This window comes from Serinus canaria, chromosome 14 (genome assembly GCF_022539315.1).
Source record: "Serinus canaria isolate serCan28SL12 chromosome 14, serCan2020, whole genome shotgun sequence".
In the NCBI taxonomy this organism is placed as follows: domain Eukaryota; kingdom Metazoa; phylum Chordata; class Aves; order Passeriformes; family Fringillidae; genus Serinus; species Serinus canaria.
In genome coordinates, this window is record NC_066328.1 from 12,064,079 (window position 1) to 12,091,626 (window position 27,548).

Consider the following 27,548-nt stretch of genomic DNA (forward strand, 5'->3'; position numbering starts at 1 on the left):
TTCAGACTGTCATATGAATGCATCTCCAGGACTAGAAGCCTTGCATGAACTTGATCCGCCTTGATTTTAGCTCATCTGTCTTGTTAATCATTGTCATCAGCTAAAACAAAGAACTGGTAGGATGACATACCCAGGAAGTGCAGCCCTGCCAAGAGAGAAGCAAAGTTACTGGACTTGGATACTATTATTATTATTATTATTATTATTATTATTATTATTATTATTATTATTATTATTATTCCCCAGCATACATCAATAGGTCCCTGAGTATTATGAGTCTTATTCATGTCTTAAAAGTGAGAACTGAAGTTCAGTGCAGTAGGTAATTGTGATATATTCCAAGTTCCTCAGGTCTCATCTGAATCTTGGAGCAAATAAATTCCCAGGCATCACATCCCTTCCCCCAGCTATGGGAATCAGATTCAGCTGAAAACAGGCCAAGTTCTCCTACTCACTCAAGGAAATGGGAAATCTCACCATAACTGGTGGAAAAGTTACTACTGAAAATTAAAACAGGAACAAGAAGAGAACTGACAGTCACCAAGAGGTTAATGCAAGTGAGGTGCTGACTCCCCTCCACCCTAAGAAAATTAGGAGTGAGCATCACCTTACTCACTGCTTGCTTGCAGCCACCCAAGCAAATTCACTTGACATCCAAGCCTGTGAAAGAATGAGTGCAGGGGAAGCTCTGGCCAGCATCACTGGCACCCTCACAGGTACAGGAGTGTCCCCTGGCAGGGGTCACACCGGGGTGGCAGTGCAAGCTCTGCACAGCACAGCCCTACAACACAAACACCATCAGCTCTGCTCTTCACCCTTCCATCCGTGGCTGCTGCTGGGGGCAGGGGAGCAGGAGAAGTGGTGTGAAATTAGCCTTGTCCTGGAAGAAAAAGGAAAGGAAAAAACCAAACCAAATGAAACAGAACAGAAAAAAAAGACAGAAATTCCAATTCCAAGGGATTGGAGAGTGCTTGTTCTCTGCCTGCCTGCTCTGCAGACACAGGGCAGGAAACCTGATGAGACACGGGCCCATAACTTCCCTCTCTCTCGTACTCCATGGACAGGTTTTTGTTTACAGGCTCCAAAATAAATATAATCCCAAAGTACAAGTAAGAGGTCAAGAAGACTTGTGGCACAGCCCCTTAATCCACATTCAGAGCCTTGGGATTAAGTCAGAGAAAGCACCTGACTTCCTGCCCTTAATCTCCAGAGCAATGCCTAATGGGATATGTTCTTCTGGGTGAGAATTTCACACTTTCCCTAATAACAAAAAGTAAAGAACACTAAAAATCCACATCAACATCTGCTTTAAGCACTGCTTGCTTTATTGGATCAACATTAAAACAAAGGCACTTTGTTAACCTGGAGACCACAGATGTTCCTCTGCTCAAAAAGGCACGAAGGGGAAAAGAACAAAAAGAGGCAAGACACGCTAAGACCGAACTGAATTTGCTTACCCCTTTCTCCAGACTGCTAGAGATCAGGTTTTGCAGACCAGGAGTCATATGGTGCTACACCCATGGGGATAAAAATGGAGCATTCTCAGGAAGACAAATGTTGTGTAGGTGCAGAAGCACCAGGGTGCCAGTGGCTGGCCACCACAACCAGACACGTTTTCAGCTCTGGTTCTACCCTTCCAGCTGAGACCAGCATGGTGCCTTCAGGGTACCACATGCTCCATAGATGTGTCTTAAGGCTGGGAAGCTCACCAGCTTGGCACCAGCATCTTCTCTGTGCAGGATGAATAGTTATAAGATCCCACCCAGGGGAAGGGAGCGTGGTTTACATCTTTGCACACTCACCTGCCTCTCCTTTCCTCCATGCACCACAAAATGTTTTACATTTCCCCAAGACACCTTTCACCCCTGTGTACTCTGCTAAAACCATACCTTTAGGACAGTTGGGGTTTTTTTTGACTAGAGGAGGGTAATTACAGCCAGTGTTTCCAGAAACTGCCAGCTCTCAGGAGAGCATCTGAAAACGTGGCAGCACAGCATGGGTCAGCAAAACAAAGCAAGGCTGCAGACAGAAAGCTGGCAAAGGTGGACTTTTTTCCTCTCTGCACACCATATGCTGCTGCATGACTGGATGAATGGTCAAGAGAACACATTTTATATCTACCTTTGGTAGAGTCAGCCAAAAATAGCCTTGGTTCTACCTTTTTGGTTATTCCTTGTGGTGCTGCTCATCAGTAAAGGCTCCTCCAGATCAAAGACAGAAGAGTCAGAGCACAGTTTGCTGATAGGAGGCATTACTGCATGGTTACTCATGCAGCCAACACTGATGAGTAAAGGGAAGAGGGAATTTACCAGCAGCTCTTAAAAAATAAAAACAACTTCAATTTCATCAGAAAACATTGGATTCTACTAACAGGGGTCACTTAACCTTTCTGGAAATACGAGCAAACCTGTGCTAGAGCAGGATAGCTGGTCAGACCTTGGAAGGGATCCATCTGTTCTTGAAAGAAAGAAACCTTCAGTCCAACCCCTTCAAGAAAGGCACATTACCCTCTGACTTTGAGCCAACTAGACAAAAACACGTCATCCAGCTTGACTAATACACATGTTTCCAATTTACAGAAAGACTCTTGGTTTCAAAATTGAAATAAGATGCCAGTACAGTAGAGGAAGTTCTAAAACAATCTCTGTAATCCAAGTTTTTTGGCAGTTTGGGCTCCATCATGTTTCTCCAGCCAAGAAATACTTCCAAAGACGACATTAGCTGTTATGTGCAGGGAAACAGCCTCACAGAGCCAGAAAGTACCTGACAGAATTAATTCCTTGCTGAACCTTTGGCTCTGGGTTCAAACACATGCCTTGGATCTGAGTCTGTGTTGGGCTTACACAGCACCTTTCCCTGCTGGATCCCTTCTCAGCACACAAACAGAGGGAGAAAAAACACCACCACATGAAAGCACTGACAGAGGCATGATAGGAAACTCCTGGGTGACAGCACTGAAGAGAGCATCTCAAAGCCAAGGACTAGAGCATGTCCCTGCTCTTGTCACTGCCTCCTTCAGCACGATTCTGCATCTTAATTGGTGTGAATCAATCATCAGTCATCTTCCAAAGCACAAACAGCTGCCATTACACCTACTAACCATGCATCTGCAGCTCTGACTGTACTGAGAAGGCACGAAGCAGTGCAAGGGATGAGTTTCAAAGATGCTGGAGTATTTTTCTTTATTCTAGCCTGACTCACACATAACCTTTGAGTTTACATAGGTTTGTGTCAACATTGTCAGTTTCCAGCAATGAAGAAAAAGCAGAAACTCCAAAGGGCTCCGTGGTTTAGCTTTTACAGCCTCTTTTCTCCTTCACTGTTCACTTCTGAGCCCACAGTCAGGCTCCAGAGATAAAGTGCCATAGTCTCCTTTTCTGTCAGTGTTCAGGCACCCAGACTGGAGCAGATATCCTATTACCTGTTGTTGTGCTGTGTCACAAAGCTGTTCAGCTTTTCTATTGCTTTCCAGCACGTGACCTCCACGCTACTTCAAGGCTCTTAACCAACTCTACCCCGAGAAAGAAAGTGAATTCAATGCCACCCAGCTAAGTCACTCCCAAGGAGGAGCACTTCCATTGCTAAATAAATTAAACTAGTGACAGCAGCAGTCTCAGGACCGTCTCAATGGGCCAATCAACTGAACTGGAAAGTCAGTGGACAATACTGGCACGATCATCATGATTTGATCAGCAGCAAAAGGCAGGGAGACCTGAACTGGTGTTAGCATGATGCTGTCAGAAGGAACAGGAGCTCTGCTCCATTTTTACATTCCCTTCACTCTAGAATTTGTGACTCACTACACAATGAAAAGGCTTTGCAGAGCACTGCAGTATGACTCAGATGAGAATACAGCCAGAACAAAGCTGTTCATATCAAGATATTTTCAACCCCAATGATTCATGGGAGGATTAGGAAAAGAGCTGGTCTGATAAGATCCTCTGTAGGGAGGACTGTGGAGCAAGTCCTGCAAGGAGCACACGAAGGCAGCTCTGATAGGACTCACCAGCATGCCAAACCCCTGCAGAAGAAGGACCACAACCCCAGCTCATTCTACATGGAGATTCACCTCAATTCCTCCAGAAAAAGAAAACAACTAGTTGCACTGTTTGTTGTGGCAGAAGCAGAGCATCTGAAGGACATCAGGATACACATATATTTTTAAACAATCTAGTCCAGAGGGGAAGGATCTGTTCTGCTCCTCCCCACTCACACACACTGATCTAACCTAATGCAACAAGATATGCTGTGGAAGAAGATAAGGAGTAAAGTAATACTGAGAGAGAGAGAGAGAGAGAGAGTTTTAGAGCCTGATTCAGGTGAAGAAGGTATGCAGCCAAAACCTGCAGCTGCACTGATCTCAGCCCTTGGCAGCAGCACTGCCATGAGCATTTCTCATGCTCTCAGACAAAAGGAGGAAGCCCCAGAAGGTTGGTACACAATGGCTGCAGCCTTGAGACAGCCCAGCACACAGCAGGCGTCCCTGCTGCCCTGGCCAAGGGACTCCTTGGGACAGAACAGCAGAAGCAGCCATTGCATCCACATCCTGCTAGACATTCCCCATCACCCAGGGTCCCAAAGGACTTAACAAAGACCTAGACTTCAAAGAGTGGCAGACCGTGCTTATCTGCCCTCTTCAGAGAAGCTTCAGGGCACGATGGCTGGGCTGCTGCTCCAGGGGAATTGCAGCTTGGCATTACACTAATCCTGCTAGGCAGAGGTGCAAAGCCTCCTCAGGCAGCAGCCTCCTCACCTGCAGCAGCACGTGGCACTGCAACAAGTGACAGGACAACATGCAAACCCAAGCCTCTGCATTCCAGTTCTGGCTGGAGTGGGATGTTCAGTTGATGCACAGTTTCAAAGCCCATCATCAAAACAGGAGTACAACAAACAGGTGGGTATTTACTAAAAGGTTACTGATGAAGAGAGTTTTATAAGGAAAGTGCTGCTTTCCCGTGGTCACGGGTTGGGAAATCTTCTCTAGAGAAGCAGTGAAGAATCAGAGAGGGTACATTGCTTCCTTCCTCAAAACACATCAGAATGGGAGTGGACACTGAGCCCAGCTGAGTGCTATTTATGACAACAGTCCAGCTCCCAGATGAATTGGAGTCATGTAGTTTAGCAAAGGTACTCCTTCCTTAAAGGAAGGAACACCCTGCCCTTACCTGTGCCCATAAACTTCATCTAGCACCCCCCCAGTGACCTCTCCTCAGCCCCTGGGGAAATCAAACACAGTGTGTAGTTTAATAATTCATACTTAAGAATTAGAGTATCAATCACTAATGGAATAGAAAGCAAAAACATACACAGTTTGCACCAGTGAGACCTACAAAGTAATGATAAATAAGCCAAAGTTAAAATTGAAAAAATGGACTTCCTAATTTTGAGGGTCTATATGAGCTCACCTGTTAAATACAAAAGGTTCCTAAAGACAAGGGAAGACAATGCCAGCACAGGCTGCACACAGAGCAAGAGGTGCAGATTCATTAAAAAATCTAGAATTCAAACCAAAAGGCCTTCAGAAGCATTTAAAGCACAAGAGAGCATTTATCATTCCAGTTCCCAGTCCTGGATTAAGTTTCCCTGGTTCAGTGCATTAGAATTAATCTATGTGCCTACGAACTCCAGAGCCAACTTGCAGAGCCACAGCAGCGTGGTTACATAACCACAGCACTGACAGCACAGGCTGCAGTGCTGCTGGAGCCTGCTTGCTACCCCTCACCAACACCACAGCCAGCAAAGCTGCTGCTGCTGCTCAAATCATTCTCTTGATGACAGACGCCTCAGTAATCCAGACACTGGAGTTTGGATTTGATGTTTTCTTGTGAGCTGATGTTAAGACTTAAAAGGCCATCGACTGCTGTGCAAGAAGTCCTTAATGTCATCAAGGGAGGGGAGGCAGCTACACAGGAGGAGAACAGCAGAAGGCTTTAAGTGGGAATATGATTACTGTAGGAAAATTATCTGACAAACAAACACAACCCCAGATTATTGCTAGGAATGCTTTTAAGCAATTTGAGTGAAAACTGGTACATCTGCTGTCTATTCAAAAGGCCACTGAGTGCTTATTTCATGATAACACACTCCCAAGAAGATCTTTCAATGAACTCTTAACTTCTGATCTCCAGGGTTGCATTTCCCTTGTTTTAAAGGCAGCTACCCTCTGAGGTCATGGAAATACAGTTCAGCTGCTGTGCAGCGTTACATCTGCATGTGGCCATCTTGAACTCTGCTAAGCCAAGGGAACTAAAACAAATTAACAAATTGAAGCCTCAAAATACAAAGTTAGCTCAAAAGTCCCTTTGATTTGATGGTATAAAGATGTTTCTTTGTATCTACCCATGGCTCTTTAAATACATCTCTCACATTTTGCTCTCGCTTCAGTCCTCAGATCTGTTCATCTGTTTAGAACAAAAAGCCAAAACATACTGCTTCCTAAAGTATTTCTAATACCTTCTACTCCTAGGGTAAACAAGAACTGCTTAGATGCTTTAGCCTTCATGCCTGTGTGCATGATAGCAGGCTGTGTATATAGGACGCTGCAAGTATGTTCAGAAAAGCAAAATGGTGTTTTCAAAACCAGAGACCGTGGCAAAACGAGGCAGCAGAGTCACTGCAGCTCTGTTCCAAGATGACAGCAGAGAACACAGATGTTGGAGCACACAGATTTTCACTCCACAATCATTTTAATTACATGCCCAGCCAACCAAGCCAGGATACAGGCTAAGCAGCATTAAAAAAAAAAAAAAAAAAAAAAAAAAAAAAAAAAAGCTGCGCTGCACACAAGTATTCTGCGAGCATCCTCCTGTGCACTTGATGCTAACGCCACTCTCGTGCATTAAGTCATCTGTTTTCCAGCAGGCAGGCAGCCCGTTTGGAGAGGCACTGCTGGCCTCGCTGCGGGGCTGGCGGCATCAAAGGGGATGGTCAGCGGAGCCTGCACAGGACTGGCACAGCCCGTGGTGGCTGCGGGCAGCCCAGGGGCTCCAGGCCGGGCCGGTGCCTTGGCCGGGCAGCGCTGGGAGCCGGCCGGGCCCCCAGCAGGGCTGGCTGCTGCCCCGCTCCAGGGGTCACTTCGCCCTGCGCGTCAGCGGGCACACGGCGGCATAGGGTCGAAGGTTGAGCTCACTGATCTTGAAGGGCTTTTCCAACCTCAGTGATTTTATCAGTCTATCGTTTCGCCTCCTGCCAAGAAGAACTCGGGCTCCGGGCGGGCTGGGGGCAGCTCGGGGTGGTGACCTTCTGCCCCAGCTCCGCCAGCGGGACCCGCACCCGGCCCTGCGGGGGCACCTGCTCCAGGAGCAGGGGGGACACGGCACCCTCGGCCGCCCACCCGGGGAGCCCCAGCGGGGGCCGCACGCCCCCTTCTCCTCCTCCTTAGCCCGGGCCGAGCCCCGCGCCCCCCGCGCGGCCCCGGCAGACCCACCTGCTGGTACTCGGCGTCGTGCGGTCGGAAGTCGGCGGCGGTGAGCTCCCAGCGCAGGCTGAGGTGCGGCAGGCGGTGCAGCAGGCTCACCCACCAGGGCGGCGAGTAGCTCACGCCCGCCATGCCCGCGCCTGCCTCACCCCGAGCCGCCGGCCATGGAGCGCCGCCCGCCTCACCCGCACCGCGGCCGCCGGCCCCGCATGGCCGGGTGTCCCCCCCGCCCGTTCGCCGTCCCTCCGCCCGCTCCCGCTCCCTCTTTGTTCGCCGAGAGGCTCCGCCGCCCGCGCCCGGCGCCGCCCGCCCGCTCCCATTGGCGCCGCCGCCGCCGCCCCGCCCCGGCCCGGCCCCCGCCGCTCCCCCGGGACCGGGGGTCGCTGCCGGGCCCCGAGCCCCCGGCGCTGCGTTTGTTTTCCGACAAACGTCCCGGTGATTCTCACACGGCCCTGCCGTCCTAACAGCGGAAGGTGCGGTTTGGATTTAGCCTAAAAGCCAGCGGAGCAAAAGCAGTTCGTGCCGCACCAAGTGGCAAAGGTAGGCATAAAGTCGCTCATTGTCAGCTCCTCTCGAGTCCTTCTCAACGCCCATCCTAAGATCCAGAGGCAGCAAGTTTGCCCTTCCCGAATTCACAGTTCTTAGAGGCAGAATGTTATCCAGCACTCCCTCGGCTGGGCACACACATGGCAACGACGGCAACAGGAGCACAGGTGAGCGTTAAGGAAACACCTCTCACTGTGTGACAGCACGAGGGGACAAATAATAAAATAATAATTTGAACCAAGTCTTGGAATCTCTCAGAATACCTCAAAAAATGTGCAGATATGGCACCTGAGGACATGGTTTAGTAGCAAACATGGTCATGCTGGCAAACATGGTCATGATGGTTGGACTTGGTGATCTTGGAGGTCTTTTCCAACACAATGACTCTGTGGTGCTGGGCACAGGGCCACGTGTTAGCCTCTTAGAGCAAATAAACATATTTCTGCTGATGTTCTGAAAACTTCAATAGCTTTTGACTAGGATGGGATTTTCATATGAGTATTATCAACACAGCTAAAAAGAAATCTTATCACTCACAAATAGCATTAAGACACATGTCAGAGGGTTTAGAGCCACGTGCTGTGTGCACAAGTACAAGATATACAAGGGTACAAGATAGAAAACCTCAACTCCCTCCAGCTTTCTCCAATAAAAGGTTTCTTTTTCTGCAGGCAGGACAGCTGAACATCAGCCAATTTTATTTTTTTTCCTTATTATTTTTGTTTTTTCCACAGTGCTGGCGAGGATGGATGGATGGATGGATGGATGGATGGATGGATGGATGGATGGATGGATGGATGGATGGATGGATGGATGGATGGATGGATGGATGGATGGATGGATGGATGGATGGATGGATGGATGGATGGATGGATGGATGGATGGATGGAGGAATTACTTCAAGGGCCAATTTCACCTCCAGTTCTAACAACCCAAAGACAAGGAGCAGAGAGACCTTGCTGGGAGCAAGAGATCTCTGCCTAAGCCCCTTCTGACACAGAGTTTATGCAATTTGGCACTAAAATGTTCAAGGCTGGAATCTGTCCTGCAGATGTAACCACAGCCACGGGCCTCTGGATGGACACAAAACCCCCACCAGGCTGCAAGTCCCAGCCCCTTGTCAGCATGTGATGGACAGGGGAGAGAAGCTGCAGCCAGGATGCCACACTGAGATGTTGTTTGACGGGGCTGATGTAAATCAAACAGCACAGAAAGTTTTGGAATAAATGACAGGAAAAGCTGGATGCTGCTCCATGGGGTTGGGTGTTTGAGGCACTCTGTGGGGCTGGGGGTGAGTGGGAAAGGGAGCAGGGCTGGTGTGCATGCCTCCCCTCAGCCTCCTGCTGCTGAGACAACTGGATTAAATTAGAGCAGAGTGAGGACTGGGGATTACAGAGAAACAGAGGCATCAACAGTTTTCATTTCTCCCCCACAATTATTTATAATGATATGGGAAAATGAAGAGCAGAATGGATTCAGCAAACGAGGAATAAGAGACAAACCACAGGATCCAGCACTAGCCATACTTTCCATGGCATTCCAGCCTGTTGTGCCACACCACAATGAAATATCTGCAATTCTTGGATGTCTAGCATCTCTCACTCAATCCTATTCAGGTAACTCTTGAGTACATGACAAGACAGTTATCAAGGCTCTCATGTTTAGATTATAGCAACCTTTTTTTCCTTCCCATTCAAATAAGTACACTCTCTTTTGCCAAAGCCAGATGAACAAATGAGACACTGTTATGACATCCCAGGAATAAAATCTAACAGTAAATCAGCCTTGCATGGAAGGCAGTTCTACAGTCAAGCAAAGCAAACTGCAAATGTCAGCTTGTTCACTGGTAATCCTGCTGGAAAGTAAACCAAAGAGCAGTATTAGTGTTTGCTAACTTGCTCTGACAGTGGTTTTGCTAAAGAATAAATGGACAAAATAGGCAGATGAGAAGTGTTCCCCATTAAAGACAGCAAAGTTAAAAAGACTAATTTAAACCTCCAAAATAAGGCAGCCAGTGCTGTCCTCCATCCTCTTGAGATCACCAGGCAGTCTACAGAAGCCCTCCAAGAAATGTAGCATTTTTCACTCTTCACAAGCTTCTGATTCCAGACATCCCTACTGCTGAAGTGGTACTGGCAATGAGAGCACCTTCTAAAACAGCAATCTCCTACCCCTGCCTTTTCTGATTCTCTACAAAATTAAATAATTCAGCTTTTAATATAATGTGGAGCAAGGAGTCTTCCCCTTTCTGTCAAACCTAATATGTGCTACAAAAGGTTTTAGCGAACAATACAGATTAAAACAAAAAAAAAGGAAAAAAAAAAAAAGGCAGGTTTGCACTCCAAGTGCCAGCAGATGGATGAGTTGCCCTCTTGAGACAGGGACTAAATTACAGATGGTCATGGGGAGGTCAGGGAGACCTGACCGTGCCTCGGCACTCAGCTGCCACTGCCGGGCCACACCTCTGCCTCCGCCGCTCCATAAACTCTGCCCTTCCAGCCAGCCCTGCCTCCTTCCCGCTGAGCTAAACTCTGCCTCCATTAAAATTACCCTTCCTCTCCTCCCAGAGCTTCCTCTGTAATTTTCTGCTCAAAGTCAAAGGAAATAACAAAGCCAGGGCTGCTCTCCAGCCTCCCCCAGACATCGCTGCCCCCTCTATGACAGCTCTGTCTCCAGCCTTGCTCTCCCAGCTAAACCAGGGATCTTCCCAGCTGACTTCTCCTCCCAGCTTGAAAGACTTCCCCCGAGTGGAGGCATCTGCAGGCAGGAACATACATTTGGGTTTTCATGACTTTCCTCTGACGTCCTGCCACGGACTTTCAGGTTTACACAAAGAATAGCCACTACCAGGGCCAGCAAAAAAAGCTTTCAGCCAACTGAAGGAATAATAATAGGTTAATTCTTTCATTTCCAGTCCTGAGGCAATATTCTCTCTCTTTCTCATGTTTTACTGGTCTTTTTAAACTGAGTTCTAGGGAAATGGGTGGAAGATGTGGAAATCCTATTGCAAAAGCACCTGCCCGCTCTTTTCCCCAGAGAGCCACACAGAGAACATTCTATTATTTAGTTAATTGCAAAGAAACAATTACAAAGGAACTTGGCAAACTCTCTCTAATCACAGCAAGACCCACTGCAGTCCAGTAAGTTCAGCAAATTAGCAAATAAGCGAACATAAAAAGGAAAGAATAACACAGCTCAAATTGCACTTTGTTCGTTTGTTTTGTCACTCTTCATTTCTATTTAATTATTTAAGGTATTTCTTCATAACATTCTGGTACACTTTATATAATAATGAAGGTTTACTAGCATGGAAATGCAATATGTGGCTATTAAATATCTACCAAGAGAGGGAAGAAAACTGCCAATTCTCTGAGTAGATTATAGAAAGCCTGTTCAGGAAAAATTTCCAGGTTAGATAAATAGAAGGTTCTGCCACAATTTGTCTAAGTTCCAAATAAGGATGATTGCTTAATAATGGCAATGCAAAGCAATGCTTGTGCAGAACGTTGTAACTTGTACTGCAGGCACTCATGGTCAACTCCATGAGTTTTTATTAAAAGCTCTTCTAATTTTCCATGCAAATACCTAGAGGCCATTCAAGCCCAGCCTTTTTTTTACAGCAGCATTGTAACCAAGTGACAGATTTTACAGGATTCCATCCCTAAAGTCAGAGCACAGCAGAGACTTTCAAGCTGTGTCACGTTGCTGAGGCAGAGGCTCAGCTCTGCAGAGCTGATGGGCTGAGGAGGGGACAGGAGTGACATCCAGGTGTGGCATTGTCTGGCTGGCAATGAGGGAGGTAAGACAGCCCCTGGCAATGGACATGACGTCCCTCCTGCTTCTTCCCAGAGCATTTTGAGCATCAAGACTCTGGGACAGCCTGAGCAACACTTTGAGCTGGGACATTGGTTCAGACACAGCTCTGGTGAGAGGAACAACACAAACACTGTCCTGGAGAGCAGGGGGAGTCCAGATGCTCAGGTATGAAAACGGTAATTGGGACAGCCAGGCAGGGAGGGGCAAGGGGAGCAGGGAGCAACTTCATCAGTGAACCTGAACAGAGTGAATTCCTGAGAACACAGCAACCCTTGCTGCTCATCCTTGAGCACAGGAGTGGCTGCTGAACACCACGTGTAACCAAAGTGCCAAACACACCCCAAAACCAGGACAGGCATGGGGGGGGGATGGCAGGGCTGCCTCCACCAGCACAGCAGCACTCCAGCAAACAGAAGGCAACATCAGAGGAACTGATTCAGCACCTGACCACCAACCATGCCTGGAAATCCTTCCCGACAAACCTGGGGTCTAACATGGGAACTTTGCTCTTTGAAGGTGTTAATGATGCCCATTGAATGAAACTTTTTTTCTCCCCTTAAAAAGTTTGTAAGAGGAAAGTAATTCATTAGCTGACAAACCTACCACACAGAGATGCTGCAAAGCTTTCAAGAGTCAAGGGCATTCCAACTTCAGCTGCAGACAAATTATGGCTTAATATAACTAAGTGTGAATGCTTAATTGCTTTCTGAATTCAAGACCAGTCTGCTCCAAGAAATAATACCAAATTTTTCCATTCATGCCTCATGGATTACCTCTGGTGTTTAAGATTTAAAACTGAAGTTTCTCATAAGAAATCCAGATCATATGCCAGTAGAGCTGAGCAGAAAAAATAAAAAAATGTGAAATTTAATTAATAAAATCATCCAACAAAGACTGTCTCATCTTGTACTCTCATAGCTGTTGTAGTCCTACACCAAGGACTCTGCTTGACAGGAGGATGACTGCAGGATTCCCATGTTTTCACAGCAGGGTCTTCTATTGCCACAAACCAGCAGAAGGCTTCTTTAGGGAGTCCTTAAGGGCTTTTTCAGTGGACCTGGAAAAGAATGCACATGTCCCAGCTCCTTCCAGAGCTTCACAAACAGCAGCATTAACCCAGGTGGGAGGATGCACTGTCAGTAAACTGTTGAACTCTGTAGTCTCCTGCTCCCCCTCAGCTGCTGCCAGACCAGTTTTTTAAAGCAAAAACCCATCAGCTCTTTCAGTTCCACCAGGTTTTGGTCAGGAACACTGCTCATTCCTGATGGGAAAACCTTGAACCTGCACTAAAAGAAGAGAAATTTCACACCTTACATGTTTCAGTTATCTTGTTACTGTCCATTCAGGAAATCAGGGATAAAAGGTCAGCCCAGGTGCAAAGAGAAAACAGGAGAGTGCAGCAGAGGCCAGAGGGGCAATGAAAATACAGCAGTGGCAGAAGAAACACATCCACATTCGGTTATAAACTTTATTTCAAAATTCAACAGTTCAAAGAAAATTCATTGCAATTGTTTTAGCTTTTCAAAGATCCCAAAATAAATTATATAAAATACTTGCACAGTTCTAAATATTAAAAAGATCATAAAAATTAATGGTGCTCTCATATGCCAAGATTAATCCTTTTCCATTTTGACTACATTAGAAGTTGCCTGTGCAGGGATTATTTTTAGAGCTACGCAGGAAACAATACAGTTTTCAGGTCTTGATGCCTCAGTAAAGATTTACAGGCAAAGGCACTTAAGGGCAAAAAGAGATCAAGAGAGATAACATGCCATTAAAGTCAGATCTCTGCACTCACACACAATCTCTAACTAACACTGCTACAAACTGCAGATGGTTTTAAATCAGAAACATTATTCCATATCGACAGGATGGAGAGTGTGCTTTTAGATTACACTGGATACAGGGGAGTTTCATTTGCATTCAAGGCCTTGACACCCCCACAAGGTTTCCAGGGCTTTCTACAGAGGTGTTTTTCAGAAACAGTGGGTTTGTACAGGGCCTATCTTGGCAGATTTGAGTCTCACTGATTTTTATTGTTCTCAGCTCCCTGTTGAGGAAAATGCCATTTATTCAAAAATTAACTTTTTCTTCCTTCTTTGTGCCACATTTCCTCCGAGATTTATGGGTGCTGGCATTCATATAGATAACCACAGCACCAAACCTAGTGTCAGTCACTACTCCCTCCAACACATTCCATCACAGTGTACAACAGAACAACACCTAAGGCTGATACTGTGCAGGCTTCCCTTCCTCCTGGACCACAGCAAGCTCTTGATGTGAACACATAATTACCTTCCAAAGTAAGGTATGAGTTTGAAGGCCATCTCAATGTTAGTATCAGATCTTTGATAGCTGGGAGACAGCACTCCCAAATTTAGAAAGTTTTAGACACATTTTGATTCACCCCAGAGAACACTTGTTCCTTTTCACCCTGGTTTCTGTTTGTGTCTGGGTCACTCCAAGCTCCTCTCTCCCATTAATCCCAGAATTTGTCTCTGGACAGTGATGCTGCTGGCCACATGCTCACCCCAACACAAGCCTTTCTGTTCTGTATCAACTTCCTAATACTGCCACATTGCTCATTACAGCACAGTAAAGTAAAAGAATGTTTTCTTTATTGCATTTGCTGCCCCAGTACCTCCCTATAGGATGGCAGCCAGGCAGGTATTTGGTATCAGCCTTGGTCCTGACACATTACACACTCTGCCTTTAATGTGTCAGGCCTCATCTCTGGTTACTCTCTGGAGAGATCCATGACAGAGTCACAGTTACAGACCTGAAATATTATACACAACTACTCAGTACAGCACTGCTTCCATTTAGCAAAATGACCCTTCTTCTTAATGTGACTTCCAGAAAAAGAAAGAAACATATCCCAGCTTCCACCAGAAGGATTCTATCCCTTTTCTTCTATGTATATTTTTTTTTTCATCCTTCCTGCAGATGACAGTCATGTGACCAAAGCACCAGCAGGAAAAATTTACCCAGTGGGAGTGCAAATGACATTCTTCAGGCTGCTTTGGGTATGGAGAGCTCCCAAAACTGCCTTTGGAAATAGCACAGGCAGCATTTCCACCGAGGGGATTAAATGAAATCAGCTGCATTGTGCTGCAGCCATCCAGTTTCCTCTTTGGCTCTAAGTACTGGCACAAACTATGATAAGCCTCAGATAGTCTTCATTGAAATCACAGAACTGAGACAGCCCTGACTTATTGGTATTCTGAGAAACAGTGGTGACTGATTTTTAATTTAGAAAAGGTGATAAAGATCTTATATTTAAGAGTGTGCTTTCTGTTTACAGGAGACTTTATTACTCTTTGATGACAAAGAAACCATTAGTGCTTCCAGAAAACCTTCACCACGTGCTTGTAAAATTAATTTCCCCTTCCAATAAGTGTCATGATTTATCTAGCTCACCTTAAAAAAACCCACACACATTTCAATGTCTTTGAAGGATGTTGGTGCAACAGTAGGAACTACCCAGTCAAAAAGTACAGTCTGCAGAGATCTGGAAAGACCCCCTCTGATGAAATCCTCACCAGCCCATCAGGCCTTTGGTCTTTCCATGGATAATCACACTGTGAGTGCTTTTTCTGGAGGCAGTCCTAATTTCTGTTATAATCCAACCTACCACTTCTGCTCCCAAACCAAACTGCCTCAATTAGATATGAGCAATATAGTCAGGTGAGCATTCCAGACAGTTCTATCTCCTATGTCAAATATTTTTACACATTAAGAATTGACCCTGCAAAACACACATAATTTATGACTTTTTAAGCAGAAAAAACACTCACAAGGGTATCCCTTCAGAGCACACTGCTGCTAATACACACCTGCCCTGACAAATCCCCAAAGCTGATTATGTCATCAGACATTTCAACACAAAGCAGTACCACAGATGTCATCATACACACACAGGAAAAGGTCAATAAATATGAAAACCCAGCTGATACAGTGGGCCTAGAATAGTCCTATGGCAAAGAAATGGCTTTCTAAAAGCCTTTACAAGGTCTGCACAGACTGTAAATGTTCAATATAAAAAATAAAAAGAAAGATATTAAAATATGATACAATAAAAATTTTAAATAGTAAAGCACAGATAACAAATACCAGTTGTACCCCCTTGTATACATGGGCTAAAAACTGGAGTTATGTCATTTACCCCTTTCTGATTAAACAAATTATTTTATTGACCTGAAACAAAACTTTGTTTGGCATTAAACATCTTAAGGCTTTATTGCTTTCATTTAAATTTGGCAACTGAATTTATAATCCTCATAAAAAATATTAAAGTGTTTGGCTGAGTTTATAAATCCAAACTCTCTGTGTACCAGGAGGGTAAGGTTAACAGTCAGTCAGTCAGTGGCTTTTAGCCATAAAGTCTGCAGAGAAAACATATCAAAGAATTACTCATTTGTGGCTGAAATCATGTGGACTGTCATCAAAAAGGGGCTGATACTCCCCCTTTTTCCATCTTTGATATGCTTGATCTTGGTACAAATAATTTTGTTGGTGAAGCAAATAATTCCAGACCATCAGAGCCTGTTAGCAAACCTTAGAAGAGGCTGTGGCTTTTCTTCACCTGCAGCAAGGGAGGGACAACAATGTCATCGGAGTCGTCGGAGTGAGCCTCGTCCGGGGCCACACAGGGAGCAGAGCAGGACCTGCCTGAAAGGATTCCAGCAAACAAATCCATCAACACACAGCACTGACCAAAACAAACCCCTGCAGCCACTGTGCTATGCTCTGAGCCAGCAGGTTCCCAAGTTTACCTGGAGTCATCCAGTTATGGGTGACTGTGATCTTTTTGGGCATGGAGCTCTTTGTGCTCCTCTTTAATGAGCCACAGTGCACAGCAAGGGTTGAGCTGGCACACTGACCATGAGCTCTCTTATTGCCTTGCAATCTTTGCAAGGGGTTACACACACCAAGTAAAGCCATTTGATACTGAAACCATTGCAGGTCAAAAGCAAACATTTATTAAATGGCCAGAAAAGGAAAAATTGACCCAAGCTTAAACTACACAGAGAGGTCACAATGAGAACTTGACTCAGATATAGGTGGAACAAAGGGAAATAGATGCAAAAAAAAGTCACTGTCTTAAACCCTTACCCATGTAAAACACCCAAAATATTGTTCACATGCTGTTCTACTGTAATGACAATAAAAACAGTGACCACACCATTGGGTTTTCCCCTTTTTTAACAATTTTGTTTCTTTGCTATTTTCCTGGATGTGTTTCTATGCATCTCAACCATTCCAATGTTTGAAGAAGTGTTCAGGTTGTGAACAGATATTCCTGATGATTCCAGTAAACACTGGAGAAATAAAATGAATATGTACAAAGTCCCTGACACAGGAAGAGCAGAACCAGCAGCTCATAACCCCTGTGCAAGAGATGTAGGAACTAAATGATGACTGCTATTAATACCTTCCAGCACAATATCCTCCCCTCAGCTATTAATACCTTCTAGCACAATATTCTTCCCTCAGCTCCACTTATTTTTCAGTTTCAAACATAAATTCTCTGAATAGACTCTCCCAGAGAAGAAAACAAATCAAGACAACCTGTGGTAGAAAGAGGAAACTGGCAGGAAGCCACAGTCTGAGGTTTTGACCTGAACTGGAGGGCACACAGAGAATATTATCCAGGGACAACAGACCTGCCACAGGGCTTGTAGTGAAATAAGAGATTCCTGACACAGGAAAAAAAATATATCCTGGTATGGAAGAGCAGGCACACAGAGAAAGTGGAACATGGAATGAAGAAAAGGGACCACAACTGGCCCAGGGATAGGAAAAGAGAGACAGAGCCTGTGAATGGCAAGGGGGATGCAGGGAGCCATTATATTCCCCTGAGCTCAGCCTAAAAAGCAAGGAAACACAAGATTTTCTAGATAAGTCAAAATCTTCTCTTCACCAGTCAACAAATAATGCCAGAGTTTTTCAGGGAGATTTATGAGATAGTAGCACTGGTGATATGGAGGAGCAAAGGGAACTGCCAAAACCAGGCATGGTAACCAAAGAAGGAACTCTAAGAATAAATAAACATATTATATATGAAATAGCTTCATATTATTCAAATAATTCTTGATTATATGCTGCTCCTGACATATGAGATTTTCTTGTCCTCATTTTCAGTTTGATTTCAACTTTATCTTGGTGCTTGTGAAGGCTAAGCACTGATATGAGTTAAGGGTTGTATGTAAATTCATTAGGATTCCAAAAGAGCCTGAAATGAAGTTAACAGTTGCAGCCAGAGTGGCCAGTAATATGCAAAGAGAAACACTGCCCTTAATCAAGATTGCTGTGCATGTACAGAACATATTCTTCCTTCCTGTCACTCCCCTGACAGAACAAAACAAAACACAACACCAAGTTTCACAGGCTGAATCATTAATTTCTCTTTCATTTCATGGGAAACAGCAGAAATGGCTTTATAAAACCTCCAGGCCCTGAAGACAGGCAAAGCAGCACTGAATAATACACTTTTTAAAAAATGTTTTTCTTTTCCTAGAAAATACAGAGCTATCTAACCTGATGCAAACAATGAATTTTAAGTCTGCAATGCCCCACCAGGATTATATACATTCATTCTAGCAGATGTATAAGGTTTTTAAAACACATTTTCATCTTCCCCATTGTTCTTCAAATAATGCCAAAAGGGTAGTGAATTGAAATGATTTACTGCAATACAGATATTGACTGAAAGTTTAAGATCATTTTAAGACCTAGAGGTCATGAAATGCAAGCCTGGACTTGAGACAAATGAAGAAAGAACTTGTTCAACAGCTGCATGATTTAAAGATGTAAGAATTTGATTGCTTTTAAATCACTCAGCTGCTCAAGGAGCTCCTTGTCTCACATCCTTCCCAGGCTGCAGGATGACCACTGAAATCACAATTTACCATCAAACCCCAGTTTTGCCAGTGGATTTTTCTAGCAGTCATGAGCTCAGAATGACAGGGGGGTGGACTTTTAGTAAACTTTAACTTTAGTTTAAGCTACATAAATCCACATGGCAAAAAACCAAACAGATGCCTGAGGGGTTGCATTTACACCAGGATGCTCTCCTTCCTTTAGGAGGCTTTTCCTAATTCATCTTTTGGGAGATTTTGGTTAAACACTCCCATGCACCAGGTTCTAATACTCCAGAGAGCTCAGTGCCAGGCAGACTTTTGGGCAGCTGTGCAGTTACAGAAGCATATCCCCAGTGTGCCTCTCCACAAAACACCTGGATACATTCTGTCCTCATCCCAGACTTTGAAAACATCTCCCACATCCATAAAATCAGCAGCAAACAAAACCTGCTCTGCTCCCAATCACTCCTTTTTGATATTCACCAGGAAAAGAAAGTTTCAGAGTATGGTTTCCTCTGTCTCTCTTCCAGTATAAACTATCCCAGAACTTCTTCACTCATCAGCTTGTCATCACAATCTGCAATAAAACTTAGCTTAGGAGACTTCATAGCTAGACAATGACTGTGCCCTGCTGGTACTCATATGACTGTGTTCACTGGGCTTGCCTCATCTGACACTCCTCTGTGGGTCCTAGAAGGATTAAACATTTAAGGGATTCTTTCTCTTTGAGCAGAATTTCCCAACTGATTTACCCTGGCTTTAGTGAGCATGCCAATAATGACTACTGCAGTAGAGCTCAGGCAAATCAAGGTGCTGCAGCATTGTTTTTTTCCTGGGTACTATCACCAGACATAATTAAAGTCACTCAAAACTCAAACATCTTTAGAAGCAAGCAGTTCCTTCACAAAGCAGAATGTGCCTCTGAATATGGAACACTGTGAAGTTTCTTAAACACATTTTCTTCCACTGAAGTGTTACCTCTGTTTTCACAAGCTCTGCAAATCTGGCTTATTCCCCACCTCCTATCTTAGAGAAACAGCCTCACTGCTTACAGCATTCTCTGTCTCTGAGCAAGCCTGCAGGGACTGAGAGCTTTTCATTGACAAAAAAACTGAGCCAGGGTTTCTCAGGTCACAATCAAAGTTGCTCCTTTTTTCCCCAACTGGTCCATAAAAGCCTCAAATGTCCCACTCTGGACAGAACCAGCCCTTTTCAATTTAACTCCCTTGAAGCTGCATGTCTAAGGCTGTCTTATCTGCAGCAGTGCTTTGTCTTTCTTACTCAGTACTTCTATCATCCTCCTGAAAGCCTCTTTGGCTTTAACTCCATCTTCTCACAAACAGCAATAAGGAATCCAAGAAGAAAACCAAAAGGCACAAGAGCCATAAAAGAGACAGATTTTCTCAGTTTGTAGTACAGCAGTACTTGCTGGCAAGGTTATCCAGGACTTCATTTTTCCCCTTACTGCAGCAATGAAGACTGCTGAAAACACCACGACCAAATGCACATGGCTGCCTAGGATGGCTCTTTTTAGCAGATGTCTGTCTGTCTTCTGCAGAAACTAAGTCAGGGTAGTGGAAATGCTCTCAGCTTGGCTATGGCTGAGGGCCCAAAATGTGATGGGAAGTACCATACTCCAGCTACAGGGCTGCAAAGGAAGCAGAGAGGCAATAGAGGGGAACACCATGTTCCCTCAATAATTACCACTTACATCAGAGAGACCTTCCAAACCACAGCTGGGACAAACAGACAAAGCTCTGGGAAGAAGCTGGTGCTGAGACTGTCAGAGCTTTTATTTTTTATGCAGGGAACTGCACGTGCCAGTAGAAGCAACATGCCACCAAAGGAAGTGTGTACTCCACATGGAGTACAAGGCTGCACATGTGTGTGCACATGCAGATGTTCTCTATAAAAATGTGCAGGCACCCACTCAAAACACCCAGACTTTTGAACACAGGGGAGGGAGATTACCAGGAAGAGGAGATGTGGGGAGTGAAGATCCCTGGAGTGCTGCTGAGCCTGGTCTCTTCTCTGAGATGGGACTTGCAGGATCTGCTTTCTCACTGGGGGTACTGAGCACAGAGGACCTGCAAAGAGACACACTCAGGGCATGAGGCACAGAACAGTAATTGCAGTCTCTCTTCACAGGCTGTGCTGCAAAGTTTCTTGTGTTGCTGCTCTATCACCTGCAGAAGTGAACCCAGACACTGAACAGAGGTGACAGCCATGGACCTCTCCTTGTAACCATGGCAGCTGGCATTAAAAACTTTCAGAGCAGTAAACCCTGGAGAGAAAGGAAGCATTTTTCAAGACACAGTCACCACAAACCTAAGCAGTAATCAAATCCCTGCCTGAGCTAAGTGACTGGATGGCATTCTAGCTTCTCCCTCTTCTTCCTTCACATAACCCTTCACATGCACAGGTCAGGGCTTCAGAGTCACAGTTAAGCAAATGTATCAGCAATCTCTGTGATAACAACAGTAACCTTTCTGTTTCACTGAGGAATTATTTCACTTTACTTTCACACACTGCTATGGAAGAGAACATCAGCAGGACATGGGAAGACTCCTGCTGCCACAAAGCTCCTTTTAGTTGCACATCTTTTGAATCTCCTCAGGAACCAGCTCTCCTTTGTCTTTTTTTTTTAACAATGGCCATGTTCTCCTTCTCTGCTAAGGAACCCGCACTAAAAATCTATTAACAAAATACTCCTCTGCTGTAATAAAAATGATTTTGCTATTGCATGTTGCAGAAGTATCTACTGTGGCTTACCTCTCCTGAAGGGATTCTGTACGTGCTAAGTGAGCCCTGAAAATGGACTGGATGAAAGTCACAATCTCATCTCTCTCCTTGCAATCAGAAAAAAAGCTCAAGGAGTCTGACACGGAAGACAGGCAGGAGCTCTGCAAAGCAATCAGATTAAAGAAAACTGACCTTTTACAGATTGCACAGAACCTTTCACAATCTTCTTGATTGTGAAACTGGCAGTAGAACAAACATCCCCATCTTTTGGTCTGCAGTTTTTAAGGTTCTGTAAAACTAAATCAGCAGGAAATGCAAATCTGATCATCATGTAAGCTTTGAAGCATCAGCATTCAATTAATGAAAGAGCAGACACCTGCAAGGAAAGTTCATTTATTTTCCAGGAAGGAAACCTTTTGAAGATTAAGGAGGTAAGACAACCTTCAAAATGGATTTATTTTCTGCTTGTATCAAGCCAAGTATTCAGTCCTCCTACACTGGGCCAGTTTACCAGAATCAAAGAGCATGGAAAGTACAATCAGATGGACAACCTGGATGGAGAATTACAAATTAACTATAGCCTGCTTAAGGTCCAAAGGATATTTATATAACCTGGCAAATGATTTACAGAAACTGAATGTTTAATTTGTAAGGAAATTTTTTCATATTCAGAACCGAATAATCTGGAGCAAACTGGACATGATAGAGGACACCAAGTCTTAGGCTGAGCATGCCTCACCAAGACTCCTTTACTTTTCAATCCAATAAAAGATGTTTTCCAGATTCTTATTGCTGAACTTTGGTGAAAAAAGTTCATGTATTACTCCAGTGATTGAGCAGTGAACCCTTGAGAGCAGGTAAAGTTTTGAACAGCACTCCAAATTAAAGGGTGAGCTACCTGATGGGAGAACCAGGGGAAAGAAAAGAGTTACAGTGTTACAGGCCACAAGGCTGAGAAGTTACAGCTTTACTTCTAGGAAAAAGTCTGAACTACAGAAAGTGAGCAGGAAAGACAGGGAATGAGCTCAGGACCTTTCTAGAATTACAGTGGTGCTGCCAGCCAGCGCATTAAAACAATCACCAGGTGATTCAACAAATGAAGCCTGGAAGTCAAGTCCTTTAGAGTGCAAGATAAACACAGAGTGATGCTGGGATCCCCATCTGTCCCCACAATTACCTCGGTGTGAGACTTTGCATCAGGCACCCTGGCATCCAGCAGCACTTTCTGCCGAGATAAGTGTCCCCTGAAGGCTGCCTGGAGCAGAACAACTGCCTGCCATGGAGAGAAGTGGCCATTAGCCCCTCTGAAAGGTAACCCACAGACACTGCACCCCCAGGGCCAGCTCTGGGGGTTAAACTCCACCTGGGAGGTGCTCAGGACTGATCTGATCAAATGCAGTGGAGTTGTAGCTGCCAGCAGCAGGATGAATTTCACCAACAGAGCACCATGCTCCCAGTCCCATGGCAGATTCTGGCTACCCAGAGGGCTCTGAGATGCTCTGCTGCAATCAGAAACCAAACAAGCCTGGCAACCCTTGTGGTGATTGCACTGACAGCAAGGCCTTCCACTCCCCTCAGAGATTTTACTGGGTTATCATCAACAAAAAGCAGCATGTTTGTGTCACGTGGTTAGAATTAGTTCTAATTTGTGAAAGTGGGATTTTTAATGCTCTGGAAGAAACAAAGGTAAGATGCTACATTGTGCTATTTGAAAAAAAACAGTTTAATTAAAACCCTTCTGCAAAACATTCATCAAGAAATGACTTTGTGTGACAAACTTTTCATTATCTTCCAAATTCTCACAGATATTTTTCCTTAGCAAAAGCTTCAAATCCTATTTCAAATCTTTCTGAAGATTCATCATAATGAAAATTAAATCAGGATTACAGTTATCACATTTAGAAAAACTTTATTGTCTGTTGGTGTCAGATTTTGTTTAGAATTTTCAGAAGCTTTCACCTTGCAGAAGGTGCCAACTATGGAAAATTAGAGACCAAAAATTTGAGACCACTGACAAAATACATGAAACAAAATCAGGATATCAGAAGGAAGATTATAGCCAGCCTGAAGAAAAAATATTGTCCCTGCTGTTTGCCCTTTGATACAAATCAAATCTGTTGTACTGTTTGGTTGGGTGTCATAAACACACTCACCTCATGCAGAGCAACTTCTTCTTTCTGAAATGAAAAATGTCATGTTAATGCCACAAATATATACAAGTTTAATTAAAAGACACAGAAAACACTTGTCCCAACCCTTGCCAACCTCAAACAACAATCTTCCAAGATGTGTGGATAGATGTAAAACAAGATAAGATTCAGAGGGGGAATAGCTTTTCCCTGATAGGAGAATCTCACCTTGGTTTTGTACATCTTCCAGTATCTCTGAATAATTCTGGCTGCTTGCTCTTTCCTGTGACTTTCTTTGCCTGTAACTATGCAGACTGGAGGAGCCTGCAAAGGAGAATCTCTGAGTTAGCACAGTAAAGACAGAGCTGTGAGGGAAGAGATTACAAATGACTCAGGAAAATCAGCACCAGAGCTCATCCTGCCTGCAGGGCAGAGGGAAGTTCAAGAGGAAACTCTTAGTTCTGAACCCTGTTTGTGTTCAGACTCATCATGGAGATGACTCTGAGAGTGAAACACATCCCTGCCCCCTCTCAGCCCTCAGCAGGGCATGGGAATGGAAAAGTTTCCATTTGCACACACTCCTGTTTTTCTGTGCATTGCTAAGGCACTGCTAACTCAGTGCTCTGTTGCTCAGAAAAGATTTGTGTGTTAGCAACAGACAGAACAAAAATCAGGTTATCTGATTTTGCAGTTCTCCAGGAAAGACAAGTATTAATTAACCAGGGAGGTCTCTTATGCCTCATCCTGGCAACTGTGGCCCCATTATCATCTCTTCAGGCTTACTGAGAGCTGGCCACTGTATGACACCAAGCTTGTGTAAGTTGGCATCAATCTACTCTTGTATCTTAATGAAATTAATTAGAGGAAAAAGGAAGAAACCAAGAATAAAACAAGATCTTGTTCCAATAATTTCTCCCTAGGTGTGGTTGCATATTCCACCTCTCACCACTTGATCCTTTTGATCCCTAATTATCCCCCCCTACTTGTCATACCTCACATGCCAAACAAAAGTTAACTGCAAATTTAAAAGACTAATTTAATTTGTTGGTATAAAATTTTAACTAGAGGAACAAGAGATTTTACAGACTCTGAAAAAATCTCTTCATTCTGTGAAAAGAATTTATTTATAACCTAAAACCACCGAGCTCCAGGCTTAAGTTTAGCAAATGGATCATGTCATATTAAAAATGACAACCTACTATTAAAATGAGAAATTGGTAGGAACTTAGTGATAATTACAAATAATGGGAACATTTCAATAAATGGATGGTTACTGGCCAAGAATATATATAGTCTGCAGAGGGAAAAAGGAGCTGCTTGTTGGCTGTCTTTAAAGACTCCAGTTATTTGGTATTCAAAACATCCTCTAGCATCCATGAGCCTGTAATACACAGAAAAGAATCTACAGAATGGCACAGTATATCAGAAACCAGAACCCTCTTAAGCCACTGGACATTTTTATTAGTATTTTTTACTATGTGTATTTCAGGGTCTATTTATTTTTAAGTGCAAATCAAAATCCCCAGTAATAATTTCCAAGTAGTATTTAGTGAAATGAGATGAACATGGCCACAGTGCCTCTGAAAGCAGCTCTTCAGTGCCCATCCATCTCTGCTGGCCAATTACCTCACTGGGAAGAGGGACAGAAGATTGCAGAGATATCAAGTTCAGACATATTTTACAAAACCCCAAACTAATTCAAGAGCCACACTGAAGACTGTCCAGGATTAACAGAATATATGCACAAACATATTTATTAGTTAGAACACCTCAACTCTAGGAAAACTCCTCTTGAAAGTGAAGTTCACTTACTTCATTGTATTGACATTTTCCTTAATTCTTGACTCAAATATTATGTTCCACCAGCAGCAGAATTAAAACCCCCTCAATTTCCATGGTTATCAGTGTTCTACATCCTGTAAATCTTCCCATGAAAAAGCACCTCACTTCCATCCTCACAGAAAAGCAAGGGAGTGTTTTCTGACTGGACAGCTCTTGTGCCCTAAGGGACCACCAGGCCAGCAGAAAAATCACTGAAAAGGGATTTTTATCTTTTGCCAGTCTGCCAGGGAGCACATTTACCTGTGTCTCCATCCTTTATCTAACTGTCAACTCCTACAAAACCTCCCTCTCTCTACAAAATCAGACTGAAATCAGGCAATGGCCTCAGATGCTGTAAGAAAATGGACGTGACCACAATTTTTTAATTAATTTAAGTTTTGAGAAAAGCCCCAAACACTTAAAAGTTGAAGTCTTCTGCAATATTACACTGAGAAAGAAAAACAGCAACGGCAATGAAGAACTGCTTCAAAAAACTCCCCAAGTTGCAGTGTTAATTATTGAAATAACTTATTTCCAACAAACATTGGGAGTTAACCACCATTATCTCTATGACAAGATTTAATGTATCTCTGAAAAAACACAAGTAGAAGCTCTCTAGACTATCAGCTCCATTTGAAATCTATATCAAACACAAAGGAAAAAGAAAAACACAAACAAAAATGTGGCTGTACCTTATTAAGCTTTTCCACTGTATCTTCTCCAATTTGTCTTTTCTCCTCTGCCAGTTTTAACTCCAGTTTTCCTACTTTCTGTGTCAGGTTCTGGATTTCCTCACTATGGTTGGAAAAGCAAAGATATTTATAGCTTATAGAAATTTTCTGTTGACCCTGCTTTGAAAATACTGAACCCATTTCATAACACTTGGTTGCTTTGGGTTTGTTTTTTAAGGCCAAGGAGGGAAACTGCTCAGGATGATACTTGTTCTCGTAGTAACAGACAGGTAACATCAATTCTCAATCTGGGATAGCACAGCCTTATGTTAACATTAAGAAGCCTCAAGGTTACTGTGGTAGCCTTGATACTACTAATAATGTATTTAGATCTGCTACAGTTTTGTATTTGTCAGTCAAAGTCCTTTCTCAATATTGAAATCACTTTTTTTGTGACTCCCTTGCACAGGATTTTCACTCACAGTTGTACAGAATATAAGGAATAACTGGAGTGACACAGAGGCAATGGTCTAGAAACATAGGCCAAGGTAAAGAGAGTACAACATTTTCATAGAGAAAAAAAGTCTGAGCCCAACATAAAAGCTTTTTCCTTTTATCTTATGAATTTTTATTATAATTTAAATCTTATTTTTACTATACTACTTAAGTCTTCCATTTCCTCTAAAAGCACTCTATAGAAGTCTTCCCCTAGTAACTTACTCCATCCCCCCAAACACTTCTGCTTAAAAGAATCCCCAGTTCAGATGAACTCCTTCTTGCAGTTCAGATGAACTCCTACAGAATTTGAGCCACTTCAAAAGAGAATTATACCTAAGGAGATTTTTTTTTTTTGGTTCCAAAAGGATCTATTAATACAAAATGCTTTACCTTAAAGTCTGCTCTTCTGTACTCTTTTCTTCCATCTTACTCTGCCACTTCTGCAGCTCCAGCTCCACTTCAGCCTTAGCCTGCAGTAACTGCTTGATATCTAATCTACAAAGGGACAAGGAAATCTCAGTGATACCTGAGACATTCATAATTCCACCAAGTAGTTATTTTTTCTTTAAACTTCTGAATCAATTGGATTTTCTAAATCTGTAAAGTAACTGAATGTTTCATTTTTCCTTTTAAACAAAACTGAGTGCAAGCACCCATTGCTGATGAGCAAAACCCCCCTCAAGTGCTCTCACTGTGCATTTTTGTTCAGAGGTGACACAGGAGGCAGAGTGTTCCCAACACACCTCCCTGTGGGCAGGTCCCTGCTCACAGTGCTCAGAGTAACCTGCCCCAAGGCCCTGACACACCAAACAGCCCAGGAATACAAACTGCAAATCAATCACTTATGGGGAGAACAGAAGCCACAGAGCACCCCAGGGCAGAAGGCAGGTTTAAATGGAGAAAGTGGGAGATCAGGACAAAATATGTTGGGAAAAAAATAAACAAAAAACCACATACAAATTTTTACAGCACAATACAAACAGAAAGTGCTGCATAAACACATAACCCTTCAAAGGATTTTCAATGTGGTTGGCAGAAAAATAAG

At 43.8% G+C, this 27,548-nt stretch overlaps 2 protein-coding genes across 7 annotated transcripts in view; both read right to left on the reverse strand.

Annotated features, from left to right (window-relative positions):
• Positions 1 to 7,643, reverse strand: part of TTYH3 (tweety family member 3) — a 75,667-nt gene extending 68,024 nt beyond the window's left edge. For 2 of the 3 annotated variants that reach the window (XM_050980005.1, XM_050980003.1), the window contains exon 1: positions 7,427 to 7,643. In XM_050980005.1, coding sequence (XP_050835962.1) covers positions 7,427 to 7,549 — 123 coding nt within the window. In that variant the 5' untranslated portion in view covers positions 7,550 to 7,643. The remainder of the gene's footprint in view (positions 1 to 7,426) is intronic. The other variant, XM_050980004.1, reaches the window with a different exon arrangement.
• Positions 7,644 to 11,013: 3,370 nt separating this feature from the next.
• IQCE (IQ motif containing E) overlaps positions 11,014 to 27,548 on the reverse strand; it is a 28,514-nt gene continuing 11,979 nt past the window's right edge. Inside the window, exons 15-23 of one of the 4 annotated variants that reach the window (XM_030229730.2) lie at positions 26,894 to 26,998; positions 26,027 to 26,129; positions 23,742 to 23,837; positions 23,538 to 23,561; positions 22,562 to 22,657; positions 21,415 to 21,545; positions 20,614 to 20,729; positions 16,365 to 16,450; positions 11,014 to 12,836 (exon numbers count right to left, since the gene is read on the reverse strand). In XM_030229730.2, coding sequence (XP_030085590.2) covers positions 12,828 to 12,836; positions 16,365 to 16,450; positions 20,614 to 20,729; positions 21,415 to 21,545; positions 22,562 to 22,657; positions 23,538 to 23,561; positions 23,742 to 23,837; positions 26,027 to 26,129; positions 26,894 to 26,998 — 766 coding nt within the window. In that variant the 3' untranslated portion in view covers positions 11,014 to 12,827. Of the gene's footprint in view, positions 12,837 to 13,233; positions 16,451 to 20,613; positions 20,730 to 21,414; positions 21,546 to 22,561; positions 22,658 to 23,537; positions 23,562 to 23,741; positions 23,838 to 26,026; positions 26,130 to 26,893; positions 26,999 to 27,548 lie in introns of those variants that run through there. The other 3 variants (XM_030229729.2, XM_050980029.1, XM_018915868.3) reach the window with 3 other exon arrangements.